Source organism: Hippoglossus stenolepis, chromosome 15 (assembly GCF_022539355.2).
Source record: "Hippoglossus stenolepis isolate QCI-W04-F060 chromosome 15, HSTE1.2, whole genome shotgun sequence".
NCBI lineage: Eukaryota > Metazoa > Chordata > Actinopteri > Pleuronectiformes > Pleuronectidae > Hippoglossus > Hippoglossus stenolepis.
In genome coordinates this window covers 14,002,857-14,020,693 of record NC_061497.1, presented here as the reverse complement: position 1 = coordinate 14,020,693, position 17,837 = coordinate 14,002,857, and the positions used below count along the sequence as shown (strand labels likewise).

The window sequence follows — 17,837 nt, the reverse complement described above, 5'->3', positions numbered from 1 at the left end:
ATTAGCCACAAGAGCATTAGTGAGGTCGACCGCTGATGTTGGGTGATAAGGGCTGGCTTGGGTTCCAGTTCATCCCAAAGTCGATGATGGTTTTAAGGGTCGTGTATCTGTGCAGGCCGGTGCACTTCATCCACACCAAACTGGGAAAACCACTTCTAAATGGAACTGGCTTTGTGTAGCGGGTATTGTCACGTTGTCACTGTCTACATACTTTTGGCCATACTTTTTCAAATCGTATTCTTAAAAGCTTTTACAGTTCATCTTGTCTTCCATTGTATTTACTTTGCAAACAAATGCCTTATTTCTCACAGTCTAACAGATCTTATATTTTACATCTGTGTGAGCAGTAAAAACCTGATGGATCTGAATATTGGGAAAACTAATTCAAAAGAATCAGTTCTACTGTACATGTGTCTTACATCTGAATGTTGAAGTCAGTGTGATCAGTCTTCACTCAGCTGTGGTAGTGTGACAATCCTGTTGAGCCAAGGTTAACTTGTACCAGAGACACACAACACTATAAAGCCAAACAGTGACACTTAACTGTGTGTGCGTACGCGCGTGTGCTCTTTTCGTAACATCTTTGCGTTATTTGTTTGTGATATGAGTATCATGGCAACAGTAATCCAAAGGCAATCAGATGTCAGCAGCAGTCTCAGCCTGTTGGTTCACTTTTGCATGAAGGAGTCTCCTTTTCTGCAGATTTGAGATTCGAAAAAACCCTTTGTAATTGTGAATTGCATTACGCAGCTATGCAGCGAGTTTAACGCCACTTACAAATCATATGGATTTTAAATCACTGCCAAACACTTTTTCAAAGCATTCCACAGTTTTTTGGACTGAACGCATGTTTCCTACGTTCCGAGCAGCCGTTAACTTTTGATTGATTTCAGTCTGGTATCAAAATCAACCTGCAGAGACACACTGGAAATATGCTTGTTTTATAAAAGGTCATCTGTCACAATGTCTGCCTTTATTGACTGATGGGTACATTTGGTCCTTATCTGCAATAACAGCGAGGATAAGAAAAACAGACAAGATGTTTATTGTGATGGATGGTATGTCTCCCTCAGCAATTGGATTTTCATACCAAAGGGCGTCATGGAAGATTGGAAAAACATTCATACTTGTAAAACCTATATTCAGTGTTGTCTTGTTTTTGAGGTGCAGCAGCTGCCGAACACCCAGAGAGATAAACATCACTCTCGTCAGGAAGGCCGGTGCTGCCATGTTGTCCCACTAGACCCCTGCTGCTGTTCTTTGATTACAGGGTCAGTGTTGTTATAGGACAAAGACCCAGCAGTGCTTCTGGATAAACTACAAATTGAGACGTAAACAGGGAGTTGGTGTGTTTATGGGACGCAGCAGCTGTAGCGCAGGTTTCAGGCCCAGATGAGCAGGACCTGGCGGCAGCGGCAGCAGCAGCAGCGGCAGTAGAAAACGAACAGAAGCTGCAGTCATCCCTGAAGGACGGCCTCTGTTTTGCAGAGCTCAATTTTTGTTAATTATGATACATCAGAAAGGGCGGGGCTGTAGAATGCTCAGATGTCAGTCACAGACATGTAGTGACATTTTAAATACAAATTCCAGTCTCTTATTACAGTGGTATTAAATTCTGCCTGTCAAACATGAAATACTAATTTGTGTGCAACCATAATGAAAATAACTACTGCCACCTTTTTCCAGCTGTTAAGCATATTTACAAATACTATAACTCTGCTTTGCTTTGTTTTCTTTACTCTATTTCCTTAATAGCCCACTCTGGCATAACCCCAGGCATGGTCACATTAAACTCTAAGGGGGCCTTAGGTCATAAAATATACTGGACACATATTGAACCCAAGACCCCAGACCTATATGGTGGCTTCAATACATTCATTCATCGACATGGAGTCGAACAAATGGGCCCCAGGTTTGTGTGTATTAGTGAGTTCATTGGAAGCATATTAATTCAAAACTATTTATAAACAAATAAAACCATGTGAGTATAAAAATTGTAATAATTAGTGCCACACTAGGTTTATTGTTTCAATGTGCAACCTGTCTGAGTTGCACATACAGGACTATTTAAAAAAGTCTGTGATGACATCATCCAGCAACATTTCTTCTTCATGTCGTCCTGATCGTACGTTGCAGTTAATTTGCAGTAATTGTTTAAAAGGAACAGTTTGAGTCCAGTCTGGCTGCAGCCCTCCCTGCATGTGACCTCAGGATAATCTGTTGTTTTCATGAATGATTAATCTGCACATCATTTCCTCAATTCATCAATAAAATGTATTTCCAATTTAATGTCACAAAAGCCATAAAAATAGCCATTTTAATTTCTGAGACCCCGATGGAGGCTGCAAATTGTCATATTTGAGAATGTTTTTCCCTTAAATTAGTCAACATTGTTTATTGATTGATTATCGAAATTCGTATTGCTTTATTTCTTATCTAACTTTCTCTCATCTCTTCATGTGAAGTTTTAAACTTTTTGCGCCCAACGCAAGGTCACAAAAACAACACATAAGCAGTCAGACCTTTTCCATTCTATTCTATTCTATTCATTAGTATCTTCAATAATTCAGTGGTGGTGGGGGGGAATTCCTCACCGGGGAAACTCTAGTTCAAATATTTACCGGCTATAAAGTGGTGACTTGAACTTTGCCCTCCAGGATCAGGCGCGTTCACGACATCTTATCTGGGTAGAAGAATTATGGGTAACATTTACAGCAGCATGATGCACGCTTTGTTTTCATTATGAATCACAATGATCCTCGAGTCGCTTTGTTCTCAAACATCAAACCACAGCAGATTTCTGCTGCTGCACACAGTGCGCATGCCCGCCTTGAGTAACCCCCCGCCCCATACCTTGCACGCAGGCGCGCCCAAGGAAAGAATTCGAGGCGGCGCGCGCTGCTGATGTTACTGTTGTGACTTGTTGTGAATGATGGAGGAGACAGGAGAGCTTCAGTTACTGTGACAGGGTCAAACACAGCAACCTGTCTATTCATATAAATATAGACTGGTGTTAAAATAGACATATAGTGTTTTAATACGCACCTGAGGAGACGTTAACTCACTTTAAGAGTCAGGTAAAATATTACAGGAGTGTGAAAGTAGATGGAATTATCATGAGCCACCTTAACACTCTATTAGCCTCAGTATCAGTTACTATAGAAGATATAGGCTAAAATATTAAAGGAACGTACATCACCAAAGATCAACACCCAACATCAAGGCCTGTAGATAAACATTTAGTCACCTATAAGTGTCATAGAATCACTACATGTTAAAGTAGATATATTACAGAGGCATTAAATTCTCCGATAAGGTTTCTTTAAACACCAGCATGCAGGTTAGACACATGGTGGAGGATGTGTTCAACTCACAACGACTTGTGTTCAAAAAACAGACAAACAAAAAAGTTGAATTAAATATATTATAGTGATATTAAAGAGTCATTGTAAGCGACAAAATCTCCAATAAAGTTTCTTCAAACACCAGTTGTGCAACTTATACCCATCCTTCCACACCGAGGATATATCTCCATGTAGCACTGGAGTACTTTGAAGAAACTAAAAACCATTAAAGTGAATATATTGCAGTAATATTATAGAGCCATTGTGTGTAATAAACTTCAATACAATACCTGAGTCTCTTGATGAGCTGACTTTTGGGCTCGTGAATATTGTAGAATCACTAACCCATAGGAGATCATTTCTTTAAAGAGTAATCCTGATTTAAAGTTAAACTAACTTCTGTGTCAGAGGTGAGTGTTGATGGTAGCTGCTTTATATGGTGGTAAAAGCACCACGAGGTAAAAAAACGTTTCACTCACTAGTAAGTTATTGTATCAATATAGGAGAAAATTTCCAAAACTACATCTAATTCAGTATCCCAGACGCACCACACGCTGGTATCAAATATAATAGGAATATTGTTGGATTGCCAAATGCATGTCTTTTGAGTGTCAGATTATGGTAAAACATTAGTCACTGCAGAGGAAATTTTCCAAAAAGGCATCTTACATTTGAACTCTTTTAAGTTCACAGATGCACAATGCAAAATGTGATACAACATTACAGGAATAATTTAGTGGTAGCCTACTATAAGAGAATAATTTCCAAACTGCCTCCAAAGGCTTAAGGGCAAGATTTGCTACCACACACTTTTGTCACACACACTTTTTGACTCTAATTTATAGGAGATTTAACACAAAAGGGTTGAACTCACTTTTTAAGGAATATTGCTGTAGAAAATGTAGATTAAATAGGCCAAAAGACAATAACAATATAAACTGGAATATGGACACTAACGTTGGAGGAGCCAGTAGTGCTCACACTGGAGTTTCTATTAATTATTAATAAAGATATATAGGTAGAAGGATTAAAAAAGAAGCACAAAGCGGACACTGGTTTACATTGCTGACTTGGAACACTGTACAACACTATCATATTTCCTATGTGACCGTTCTTCAGGTGTCACAGGCTGTTTTATTAGTGATTAAACTGTTTTCCATAAAGAGCCTGTCATCCTCACGTCCTCCCTTCACTTTGCAGATTATCAGCCAGGCTCACAATCATGGCTGCTGCACTAATATCAGTCTAATGGTGAGTAATATAGATATGAGGAGTTCTGCAGGTGTCAGAAAAGCAGATATGGTATTGATTGAATTCAGTTTAGGTGTGTGTGTGTGTGCGGGAGGGTTATACACTGGAGATGCAGGTTTATTTTTCACTGTGCTTGACGCATTTTCTGCACCTCGAATAAAAGCTTCAAGTTCTGTAGCCTATACACATTTTTTTAATCCAGCGAATAATTTAAAATGTGCAAATTGGCAATTGCTTTTTGAGTTATGTTCCTTAAAATGGGATTCCATATGTACAGAGAAATGGCGCCTGAATTGAGTCCAAATGTAAGTGTGCAATTGTAGTTTGAAAGTAAAATAAAACTAATCATAAGTCAGTTTGGACACTGTACTATAAGAATAAGAATAATCACAGAAATATATCACAGTAAAAATCCAGTTAACTTCTAGTTACTCCCATTATTCCTTTAAAATCTCTCGCAGATCATCTTGGATCAATGGCTGCGCGGATATTGGGCCAAGTTATTTATTTTTGCGCCACTTTGGGGAGAAAACTGCGCCACTGCGTCTCCTCTCCTTTGAAACACGTGTGAAATCAACCTCTCTTTTCCTGGAGTTTATTCAAACAAACATGTTACCATAAACACATGAGGACTTGGGAGAATCACCTTTTTGTACACAGTTCAGGCTGATGGACTCACTCCTGCAGAGTCTTACATTAGAAAACACGTCAAGTTAAAACATGCGGGGTTTTTTCTTCTTTTCTCTATTTTTAAGCAAACAAAAATGAAAAACAGTATTGAAAGTAAAGTGAAGTGAACGGGAGGCGTCGTGGAGTCAGACCCTGCAGAGACGGTACATACAAAGCACACAGAAGCGGTATAAAATATTTACAAGATAGACAAGATTTCTTTTTTTTTTTTTCTGAGTCTGGACTCAAGACAGGCTCGACACTTTATTATTATTATAATTAATATTAATTTTTTTTTTTTTTTGCAAATCCTTATTTTGGTCGAGAAATCCCCCAAATCCGGTCTCCAAAAAGCAAGCAAGCGCAAAAACTAAATCCCATCGTCAGTTTCATGTTAGGCTGGATGTATATTTACATTTAGAAATGTACAATGCAGCAATGGTACACGTCTTCATTATTTAAAAAAAAGGACATTTCAATTGCTGTGCAAGTTCATTGGTAAACACACAAAACCCGCATAATCCATGTTTGCTTTTTTTTTTTTTTTGTGAGAAATGAGTGCAACTCATCCAGTTGTCTTTGATTTTTTTGAATCCCCCTCCGCCGCAGGTCGCCTCTATAAGCTCTGACACCGTGTCCGTTCATCACATATATATGTACATATATATATGTATCTAGACTCACATGGGCTGGCCCGTCAGCTGTTGTACTGACAGGCGTTCAGGCTGGAGCCGGGGCTCTGCAGGCCGCTGTATCCGAACGTGGGGTGCTGTTTGGATTTGAGTCTGAGCGTCGCCAGGCTGGAGTTGCAAGTGTCCCGGTAAACGCTGTACGGGGAGCCGGGGGGCCCGTACGGACACGCTGACGAGGACATGGCTGTGTTGATGCCGGACGTGCCGATGCCGTTCAGGTTGCTGATGTTGTTCAGGCCCGGGGTGGGCATGCCCGGCACGGCGGAGTGGCCCATGCTGGAGGCCATGGTCATGGAGGAGATGGAGTTGGGCGCAGAGAACATGGACTGCGAGGTGAGGGGGCTCATGGAGTTGAAGAAGGTGAAGTTCTTGGTGGACAGCGGCGCCGGGGTGAGGCCCTTGTTGGTCCAGTTGTTGTAGGTGTAGGCCGGGTACATGTCGTCGTAGGGCTGCATGAGGCCGCTGAACTGCGGCAGGTAGCTGTTCTTGCACAGGTCCATCTGCTGGTTGCGCTCCCGCTTCCTCCACTTGGCCCGGCGGTTTTTGAACCAAACCTGCGGGAGACGCACAAGGTTAGAGCCAAGGACATTGACGGAATTATTATTATTATTATTATTATTATTACTACTATTATTATTACTATTATTACTATTATTATTATATGTAGAATTGTCATGGAGTGCAAAGAGTTTAAAATGGAAATTATTATTTGTATTTTTTTATAATTCCACCTCTTAAAATGTATAATCTCCACATTCAAAGAGCCTACGTGGCACTAATGGAATACAATTTAACTTTCAAATAACAATCACATGGTGCCTTCTCCTGCTGCTGCCTTCAGGGCGTGTTAAATAAAACTAAATTATTGTGTGTGCTATTTAAAAATCTTAAAACGAATTTTTTTTTTTATTGTAATTAATAGACCCGGGGCCTGTTTTAGAAAAATACTATTCTGGGGATAAATAGTTTCGAGGCACAATCGTGAGACCTACAGTGAAATTGAAAATGTGAAGCTGCAGGGCGGAATAAGATTGACAGCTCGGGTTATACATATTCATCTGATTAACGTTCTCAGATGTCTGAAGATTTGCTTACAGCACAATATAAACACAGGAGAAAAACGCATAAACTGTACTGTATTTTAGAAAACACACACACACACACACACACACACACACACACACACACACACACACACACACACACACACACACACACACACACGCACACACGCACACAAATTAAGTCCTATTGTCATATTCATTTTTAGTGAGGCTACATTAATATACCAGACATAAACTTAAAAATCTGTGTGTCTGAAAACTCAATCTCAAATTTGAATATCATAGTTTCAAACTTTTTCTATTGTTTTTTTTTTGTATCATTTTCTAATTTTTAATAACCACATTATTTTGTTTTGATCAAAGTTTAATTATTTACGCAAGGGGTGTTAGATAAACTCTGCTGAGTGCGGAAATGTAGACACAATAAATATCCAACCTTTCTGCACAATAAATAAATATAGTATTTTGGTAATTAAATAATTCGGCATGAGAACGTTTATATGATAACATTATTTTTCTTATTTTGGATATCGCATTGGAGATTTTTTTTAAATGAAACAATTCTAAAGAAAAAACTCTCATATCACAAAAATGTATGTGTTTCAACTGGAAAGAATGTGTTTATTACTTTTATTTATTTATTCTGCTATAAATATATACAACAATGGCTTTTCATCTGGTGAAATGAATGCCTCCGTGGGCCTGTTAGTATGTAGGTCAGACTGGCCAAAATAAAACCAACAGGTTTACACCACGAGTCAAACAGGCGCAGTGGGATGACTGTAAATGAATCAGAAACGTGCCTCTGGAAATCCTCAGCTCTTATCGAAACCTGACAAAGAGCCGCTCGTTGGCACTCTGAGAGTCATTTTTAATTCATAGTAGAAACAGTTTACAAGTGGACTCGTCGGGACTGGCTATTTATAGCGGCGCGGGGGACAGGGTGCCGCGGACAAATTGTCCACAAAGACGTGAGCGATGTGACGGAGAAGCTGCGGAGGAAACGCGCACGCTGCGTTTCACTGCAGCTCCCTGAACCGAGCAAAAAGAAAAATATAATCCCACAAAAAAACGAATTATATTGTTGTTTTTTTTAATGTAATCAACGAGCTAATTAAACCATGCAACACTTAACAAATCCAATATTATAATTCAGATTCATTGCTTTATCTGCCAGGCTTGGTTAAACACGGGCGGCGTTAAAAGATCAGGTAATTTTTTTTTTTAAATGTTTAACATATTTTATGAGTTACACAGATATGAATATGATTTTTCCGGCTGTGATTTGCCTCAGTCTTTACACTTTTTTTCTTTTTACTCCGCTTGACTAAAAAGGCTGCATTGCTGTGAAACTCACCCCTGAAGAATCCAGCTCTCTCGACTTGCTCTGAGACTTCAAAAAATAAATATTTTTTTCCCCCTGCACTTTAAATAGCTGTATGCATTTTTATGCAATATGAGACTTTGGATTTTGCAAGGCCCGGCCGCCAGGCGCCAGTTCCTGTAAATGAAAACCGAGTGCAATTGTTTGGTGTCTAACGCCCGGTTCTCGCATCAATCCAGCATTTGTTATATACCTGTGCGTAAAGACACTAGTGTTGTCTGTCGGTTCTTACAGTGTCAGCTATTTTCTACTTCCAATCATTCCCATACTAAGACTTCGCTCATCTCCTGTAATTTAAATTAGTTAAATTAGATGCTATTCAAATAGCTTTATGTAAAAGTTATAAATGTATCACGGTGCTGGTCACCAGTAGATCTGGCGTCTCCTCCACGGGGAAATATAAGGGGTCCAGACTGATGATGATGATGTCATGAAAAGACAAATCCTCTACTGATCCATTTGCAGATACACCTTTAAAACCCGTGTGTCAATTACATCAGTCACAGTAGACACAATCAATTTTTCTGCAAAACACGAACTATGAGCGTGTGTTGAAAAACTGCAGTTATTAGTTGTCTCTAGTTGGATGCATTATAGCTGCCAGTCAGGACATACATTTAGTGTCTATGCAGAAGTTTACATAAACTGTCCAGAAGCGGGATTTCCACCGAGCACAGGTCGTTGGAGGAAAAGCGACGCAGAGGCATCGACCTCAATGCCACATGAAACAGTCTGTCCTGATATAAAACACATGCGGGGAGAGTGAGTCCGTGTTGTAAGAGTTGACAGTGGATGAGGTTGTTCTACTCTGTTTGTTTAATTAATTCGGTTTAGACAAATCAATGGATAATTAAGAATTTAAATATAGTGAAAACAAGACGTTTTCATTGGAATTGAGCTTATCTATTTTTTAAATCAACGTAACCTTGCCGCTTTCTTTCTTGTAAATTTTAAATGTTAAGAACTTTAAAAACAACTTTAAATCTTCTTGCAGTTAAATTTCAAGGCTTTGGCTTAACATTTTATTCTTTATTTGGTTTTATGTGTGTTGGAGTTATTTCATTTATTTAAATAATCACTTAAAATTATTCCATCCCAAAAGAACCACCAAATGTGCTCCAATTTATTTGTAAAATCGATTTTACGCACGCATTACGCACACTTTACGCACAGTTGGCGGCCTGTCTGCTGGACTCTTACCCGGACTCTCGCCTCGGTGAGGTTTGTCCACACGGCGATCTCCTCCCTGGTGCTCATATCCGGGTAGCGGTTCCTCTGGAAAGTGGCCTCCAGCTCCTGCAGCTGCTGGCTGGTGAAGTGAGTCCGCTGCCGCCGCTGCTTCTTCTTCTTGGGGTCGTCCGCGTTCCCGTCATCGCTCCTTTGTTCGGCGCTCCTCTCCTTTTCTATGGATCACACATCAGGCTGAAAATTACTATAGGTTGCAGCAATACACTTCGAATGAACATATGGGACATTTTGCATTCACTGTGAAGTATTTGCACCTTAACGTTTAAAAGATCAAGCCTGCAATTAAAAGCAGCAACGTGCAAATGAAAGCCCTTGGGTCAATACAGCAAGTAACAACCAAAGCCAGGGCTCTAAATAAAAAGTTTACAAAGCTCTTCATAATAAAAATGGCCAACTTTAAGCTGCCTGAAGCCAAATATTTACAAACGTGTCTGAGAGTTTTGTATCGATTCTTTGAAACACATTAGACCTGCTCTCAGTCAATAACTCTTTATGGGGAGCTCTGACCACCCTTATCTCTGCTATCGTGGGTCCGTGTCCTAACAAGATTGCCTCATTAAACTGAAGCATCAACACGTGCAAAGGTTAATCACTAAAAACGAACTCTCTCTTTGAGTGTTAGCCAAAAATAAAAAGCAACTTCAACCTGATCCCACAATATATATTTAATTTAAACCCCATGAATAATTCCAACCAAGGGGATTGTGAATACATGACATCCAGACTCTGTTTGTTACCTAAGAGAACTGAAACAGGGAAAAAAAATTCTTTGTTTTAAATTATAGAAAAAGCTGAAGAACATAAAAAAAACTTCTCCCGGGGATTTTTTAACACAGACATTCTTTGAGCTTGAGTTGGCTTTGAGTTCGGATTGGTGGATGGGTCCAGTATTTATAGTTTGTTTTAATGCATTTACTGACAGCAGGCCAGGCTGTGCTGCACATTTTTCCCTGACAGACCTCGGGATCCTGCCAAATATGTGGCTCAGCCGGCGCAATAAACACAAAAATGGGGTGTAACTGCCCTAAAACGTAACAATTGTCCATGTATTGTTGTATTTCTGCATATTAAACTAGAGACAATAATAAAGATTCGGGTTAAAATGAACTGGGAAATGGTTTGGATATATACACGTTCATGGCAGCCCGCGGACAGAACTCGCCATTGCAGTGAGAATAACTAAACACTGGGATAAACAAGTTAAGTAAAACATTTCTCCCCGTATGCGTGAGAAGTGGCCCGGCATGCTTCGGTGACAGCCCCGCCGCAAACCTGCGTAAGAAGACGTGGAGGAATAAACTGAAGGAGAAGGAATGCTGAAAGCACTCTGACGTGTACCTGCCAACTCTGTGTCTGAAGACTCGCTGCTTGAGTTCTGTAACGTTTCTCGGCTGCTGTTTGACGCTCTGGGTAAATGAAACGCGGGGCCCACGTCGCGGGGCGGCGGCGGCGGCGGCGGCGGCGGCGCTGCTCTCACTGCCTCTGCGATTCTGTCCAAATTCATCCCACCTTGAAGAGAAGGATGCGCACAGAGAGGAAACGGTGTGTGAATCCTGGGGGCGCACAGAGCTCCCCTCGGCTGGCACGCAACAACAACAACAAGACGAAGAAGAAGTCCACCCGCTGCCAGACGCACACCGCGACATGAGAGGATGAAGAACCATGCAGGGGAGAGAATTTCCACGAGAGTTCCTCCACGAAACGAAAAAGACTTGGAGAGGAAGAAAATTAAAGTGACACACACACACACACAGAGTTCTTCCTCCTCCTCTCAGTCCTGTGCAGCAGTGACGGCCCAGTGCGCACTCCTTCTCTCCGCGGCAGAGAAACGTTTGTGGCCGCTGGGACTGAGAGGAGCCCACACATGAGACCCGCCCATCTGCTGCGTTCAACACCCCCAAAGAGCAGTCCCACCCACTTTCACGCTGCAAGAAAGAACCCTCCCAAAACAGGATATTTAGTCTGACGTCCAACTGGAACCAATGCAAAAAAAGTGTCCCTAAACTTTACTTTGAACGCAAGCATATACCCAAACGAAATGTCTTTAATTAGGTTTATGCAGTAAGAAATAGGGACGTATCTTCGGAATATGACTATTCCTAACAATTGAAGTTAGGTCATTTAATAAGGCTCAGTATAAGACTGCGTTTCTGGTCAACGTGGATATTTTTTGCAGTGTGCAATCGCGTTTCTTGTCGGGAGCGCGCACTGCTACGATTTGCTCCCAGAGTAAAATGGGCCTTTTATTCGTGGAGGCATGTTTGAAAGTGTACACACACACGCACACGCACACACACACAATGTAGGCCCTACATCTCGGATATGTGCTGAGCTGAATAAACATGTGCAGTCAAGGCCCTGTTGGGTTTCCTCAGTATGGAGCGCGTGCACGGTGATATGAAAGATTGTTGTGTGTTTGAATGCAAACTGATAAGTGTCGCGCTGGTGCACACTGCGACAACTGAACACTCAGGACTAATGGAAGCCAACAACACTGAGGATGTCGCTCTTATTACTCCACACACACACGTGCACCTGTGTTTTTCTTGTTGCACGACCAACACCAGGCTTTTTATCTATAAGATCTTTAGCCAAACAACCACCATATTCAAACTTTATTTAAAAACGTCTACACTCCAACCACATATCGGCCTCATTGTGTTCTATGCATTCCGGCCTTAAGCGCAAAGCTGGATCCAAACCTTCCAGCACAAATCACATCATGATGGATGATCCAGGTCATGTGATTTTATTAAAGATATTCCGATTCTGAATATGGCTGCTTACGTTGACACATTTGCCCTGAGTGCGTTTTGTAGGTAATGACCTATAAATGGTAGCCAGTGGTGGTTTGTTGCAAACATTACTAAATAGGCAGTTTGTCTGTTTTACCTCGCGGAGACTGAGGCGACCCATTTAGGCAATTTGAAACCAAGATTCAATGAGGTCAAGTGGGATAATTGAGATAGAACTGTCAAAGAGCCACGCGTGAATTTGAAAAACCGACATTCAAAATCATATGTTGTAGTGTCAGAGGGTTTTCTGGTCAGATTATAATCTGTCAAACTAACTGCATCCCTCCGAACATTCATATGTCTGTGTTCAGATCTGCAGATTCTCCCAGATGTTTAACATGTGCTGCAGTGCAGAGGAACACGCAGTAAAACATTCAGGTGTTAAACGTTTTTGCGCAAACGTCCGTCCTGACGAAACATAATTTATATTAATATGAAGTCATGACAGCGTCTGGCGAGACCTTATTGTAATTAATATTTAAACTAAGGATGGTGCATTTATAGTCAGATGGCCTTTTTAATGAAGTTATTTCTTCATGCAATATGGACCCTGGGCGGAGACATCAACTTATAATGGACCTATAACTAACCATTGCATGTGCGAAAGTAGTTGATGGCAGTTTGAATTGTGTGTATTATGTCTACACTATTTTTATATTTTAAGAAAAGCACCAATTTTGGAATAGATGTGATGATAAACAAGGCCCAAAATATTGGCACAGCTAATGTAGGGCTAAGTAATAAGTACTTTTCTTCTATAAATCGAGGCAAGTCAAACTGTCCAACATATCACCGAGAAAAAAAATCGCGGAATGACCATCATTAAAGGACAAATGTTTCCTTGTGCCACTGCGCACTGGCGCCTGGGGGGCAAATTAAATCTCTCCAAACCATAAAATGTACGTCCCCTTTTGCATTTATAGGTTGATTGAAAACTATGAACGTTTCTAGGTTTCTCCTGCAACCTGAGACCATGCGACCCCAGCCTGTAGCCTACATGTGTCAGGTAAACGCGCACCGGCTCAGGCCTCAGACCGTTTCAGACTCGGACTGTCACCGGCGCCAGTCTTGAGCGTTTTCGGCCATTGTGTGACAGGAGATCCCGGTCCGACCAGAAAACTCCCCCTGAAGGCTCCTTCAAAAGACAATTGTGCAAGCTCTCAACCAGCATTTATTTTTTTCCCTTTCCTCTCCATATATATTTGGTCAGTCTCTGTGCACATGAGCGTGTTAAAGAGAAGGACTCAGACACAGGCCTGTATTAAATTTCCACACATGAGACCTGTCATATGACTTTAATGAAAATATCTCTATGTCTAGAAAATGGATTAACCATTCTGCAAATGTTGATTTTAAAAGTCCAACATGAGTCACGGTGGCCTGTTCTGTTCGGTCTGCAACCAGGTCGACCCTCACACAGACATCACTCTACCGAAATAACCCCTGGGCAGGAAAACTCTCTTCGCTACCTCTTTTACGCACGTTCAAAGCTGTAATCACGTGCGTAAAATCCACCTTTTTGGAGACCTTTGGCGCAGGAAACCAAACAAACCCAGCTGCAGCATGTGACCCAAACAAAGGAGTGAGTGGAAAAGCAGTAGAAGATGTATTATGCAATTATGTGACCTCGACGACCTGGTCATCCAGTGTCAGCAAGTGGTTTTTACTATGCAGGCTGCCAAGGTTGAACCGGGTTCGCGTTAGCTTGGAGTTAAATGGTACACAGGATGCCTCCGTGAAAATATACGGTGATTTTTAAAGAGCAGTTGTATCCTAAAAAGAACTGGAGCCACACTTTATTCCGAAAATACACTCACTGTATCCTAAAAAGTCCTAAAGGTCAGTTACGGGAGGATTGCGCCTTGGCCTTATACCCTTATATTATAGAATAATAAAGAAACAACAATACGATCACCATAAACCCGCTGACCCCTTATGTCCCCACAGGAATATTATCAGATTTACAGCACATGATTTTCCACGGAAGGAGTTCCACCTTCCTCGTGTCCTCCAGCAGATATTACAGGCTGATAGATGAGAGGGGGTGGTAATCTAAATACTCCTCTGCCTGCATCCCTGCGTCCCGCTCCTCCTCTGCTCTGGAGGGCACTTGCGTGTGATGGATGATTTAAAAAGCCTTTCCATCCGGCAGGATAGGTTAAAGGCCAGTGGCAATGCAAACACTCATATTTTTCCTCTAAGAAGTGAAAATAAACGCGGCGAGCGCCGTTAATCACACACCAAACACACACAAAAATTGTGTGTTTTTTCACCCCCATCCGCTCTTTAATGTATGGTGAGGGAGCAAGGAGAAGCTGTGCCCCCAATAACAAAGCACGATATATAAAATTAAAGCTGTGGAGAGACTCGGAGGCAGGGAGGGCAGTGGAGATGTAACTGGACACGGTGCGTAACTGGAGAAGGACAGAGCTGATTATTGCCTTGGTGATGGCTCCTCTGCTTTGGTCCAATAGCGAGGCCTGTTTGACCTGCAGCCTGACAACCAACAAACAACCTGACAGAGGATGCAGGTGTAAATAAAACGAACCTATCATTGCCATCACACGCAGGGGAAACACCCAGAGGAAGAAACAAATACATTTAAATAAATGGAAACTGCTTCTTTTTTCAAATTAAAGACGACTTTCTTTAGGTGAACTTAAGTCTGCTTGACATGCATTAATGATTCAAACTCTCTGCTAACTGAGCCCCGCACCCTTTTTCTGTGGGTTTATAGAAAAATTTAAAATACTGATAACTTGGGTTGAGATGGAATTGGTCATCTATTTGTCAATAACACCAGAAAAAAAAAATCCTAATTATCCATTTATTACTTTATTTAAAGTCAATTGTACCCACTTTTTTTTAATGATAATAATAATTTAAATTAAAAATTGTGGACTACTGTTAGCTGCTTTATTATTATGATAAATTATTTTTCTTTTAAAATAAACTGAAACCCCCAACAATATGTCTTTTGTGTCCACGTCTTTCTTTCTTTTGTCTGTAATTGCATCCAGGCACAGAAAATCTTTTTATTTGTGATCTAAAACCTCGTTTGGTCTTCAAGGACAATGACACAAAACATTTTCTTTCGCAATGGAGTTTTTTTGTTGTTGCTTTCATTGCGTCCAGCTCGATGTGTTTCTACTTTTAAAATGGCTTCAGAAACCAGATACAAAAATAACTCAACCGCAATTGTATATTTGTCATGGTTATTTCAGCCTGATTTCCTTTGCATCTCATTATCTGATATTTCCATTTCCTCTTTGCAGGGGGATGTTATCAATTCACCACATATCTCACATGTTGAGCCTGAGAGCAGATTCCCGAGAACACGCACAGTCTGTGTATACGTGAGATTTAGTAGCTCTGACCCTGCTCCACAACAACAGTGCAGCATCATGTTGTTTACCATTGATTCCCTTAATAGTTTTATAACGGATGGTGAATATCATTAAACTATGAAAACTACCAACAGAGGTGAATTCTTACCTGCGTCCCCACAAGAATTCGCATTCTTTGACAGATTCATTTCCATTCCAGTTGCCTGAAAAACAAAACGAGAACACTTGCGTCAGGCGACATTATTCTCTACATCATTTTGATTTTTTTTTTAAATGATAGTAAGAAAAGTCGAATCAACAGTTTTCCTCTTAACAGTGTTAAAATAATGGAAACAAATTCAAATTCATTTCCCCCTCTTCATCCAGACTGAGCTAGAAGTGTGATCCATCATATGTTTGCAGATGAAATTGAATAAACTGCTCATTGTTCATGATCAACAGGAAACTTCACATTCATGCTATTTCTGAGTCCTTGTCTGAATTATTAACACTTATTTTTAGAGAGGGAAATAACCAAAAGTCCTAACACAAGACGTGATAATGATACATTATTATAATTATTATTATTGTTATTAAAAACGAAAAAGACACTGAAGCCATAACGAGATATAAACAGCCTTTTTCCAAATGCCTTCAAATGTATTGTGTAATGTATTATTTTTTATTGTTGTGAGGTTGATGGTTTTACGCAGATATTTATATCTCGAACCTTAGTACCAACCAATAACACAACATCGTTGACATTATTAAACACGTGTACACACACACACACACACACACACACACACACACACACACACACACACACACACACACACACACACACACACATACACACATAGCCCCTCTTATCTGCAGGAATCCCTTTGCTGTTTTTATGTCCTCAGTAAATCTTCCCAAAGCTCCTCTGACCCATCATCCTGCCTCACTACTATACACACACACACACACACACACATGTGCGTGCGTGTCTATAGTATAACACGCAGTGTACATTTAACACCCTTCCGTACAGAGTAAATACCACAGCAGACATCTGGCTACATCTGGCTGATATTGATGCGCAGACACGGACTTTAAAGCGGTTCATTCCAGAGGTGATCGCTGCGCTCAGTGCACTTTCTCCGGCCTCTGTGCGCCCACTTCAGCCTCTTCTTTACGCCAAGTAAACCACAACATGCTCCACTTTAATGTACCCAGCACTTTTTACTCCATCATGCTTAACGCGCGGCTCATGCGCGGCGCGTCATATTTGCAACATCCGAACACCAAAGCGGCCAATAGCGAGGCGCCATGCAGCCAAAAATCTGACCGACTCCTGAAGCTCAAATCCGGCGACTCCACCGAGGAGCCGTGTGCGCGCTTTACTCACCAGTGGTTTCCCAGCAGAGGCAGACGACAGAAAAAGAAAAGAAAGAACGGAGCCAAGCCTCAGAGTGTCTCCATGCAGGTGTTCAGTAAATCCACTGTATGCGTCGGCTGCGGGTAAACGCTGTGTCCGGGGTAATCGGCGCTTTGGTTGCGTCCCCGCGCCGCTGCCGTGGTTTTCTTCTGCAGCCCTCCGCAGCACGCCTCGCGGTGACGTCACAAACACCGCAAACCCCCCTTCACTATTCACCCCCACCCTCTCCCGTCTCCCCCGGTTAACTGTCATCCTCCTCAGCCACCTCTTCATCCTCCATCATTTATTAAATCCTCATCGATTTCATCCCAATCATCCTCAACCGACGTCATCGTCATCATCACCCTTTCCCTCATCATCTTCATCTCAGCTAAATGTCACTTCATCAATATTGTCATCCTCGTCTCACAGCACCGACAGCAGCGAGGAGGGTGAAATTAAAGAAAGTAAAAAACACAATAATAATCAAATACTTTTAATGAAAATACTTTATAGTAATATATATATATATATATATTTTAAATTACAACCGGTCTCTGCTCACATCTCTCTCTGGTCTTAGTGTGTGTGAGCTGTGACAGCCGCTGTGAAGAGAAACACTTTCTGTGTGAGAAATTGGGGATTAAGAGTTTTTATGATGC

At 41.2% G+C, this 17,837-nt stretch overlaps 1 protein-coding gene across 2 annotated transcripts; it reads right to left on the bottom strand.

Moving 5' to 3' along the window:
* Positions 1 to 5,174: 5,174 nt before the first annotated feature.
* On the bottom strand, positions 5,175 to 17,345 carry pitx1 (paired-like homeodomain 1). 2 transcript variants are annotated; one of them, XM_035177724.2, is made up of 5 exons: positions 17,167 to 17,345; positions 15,943 to 15,997; positions 10,991 to 11,161; positions 9,605 to 9,807; positions 5,175 to 6,510 (listed from the first exon to the last, which is right to left on the bottom strand). In XM_035177724.2, the coding sequence occupies exons 2-5, from the start codon at positions 15,986 to 15,988 to the stop codon at positions 5,962 to 5,964; spliced, it is 969 nt and encodes a 322-aa protein (XP_035033615.1). In that variant the 5' UTR covers positions 15,989 to 15,997; positions 17,167 to 17,345; the 3' UTR covers positions 5,175 to 5,961. The 2 variants fall into 2 exon arrangements, with proteins under 2 accessions (XP_035033615.1, XP_035033617.1); XM_035177726.2 differs by lacking the exon at positions 10,991 to 11,161 and having other exon boundaries at positions 17,167 to 17,344.
* Positions 17,346 to 17,837: the final 492 nt, after the last annotated feature.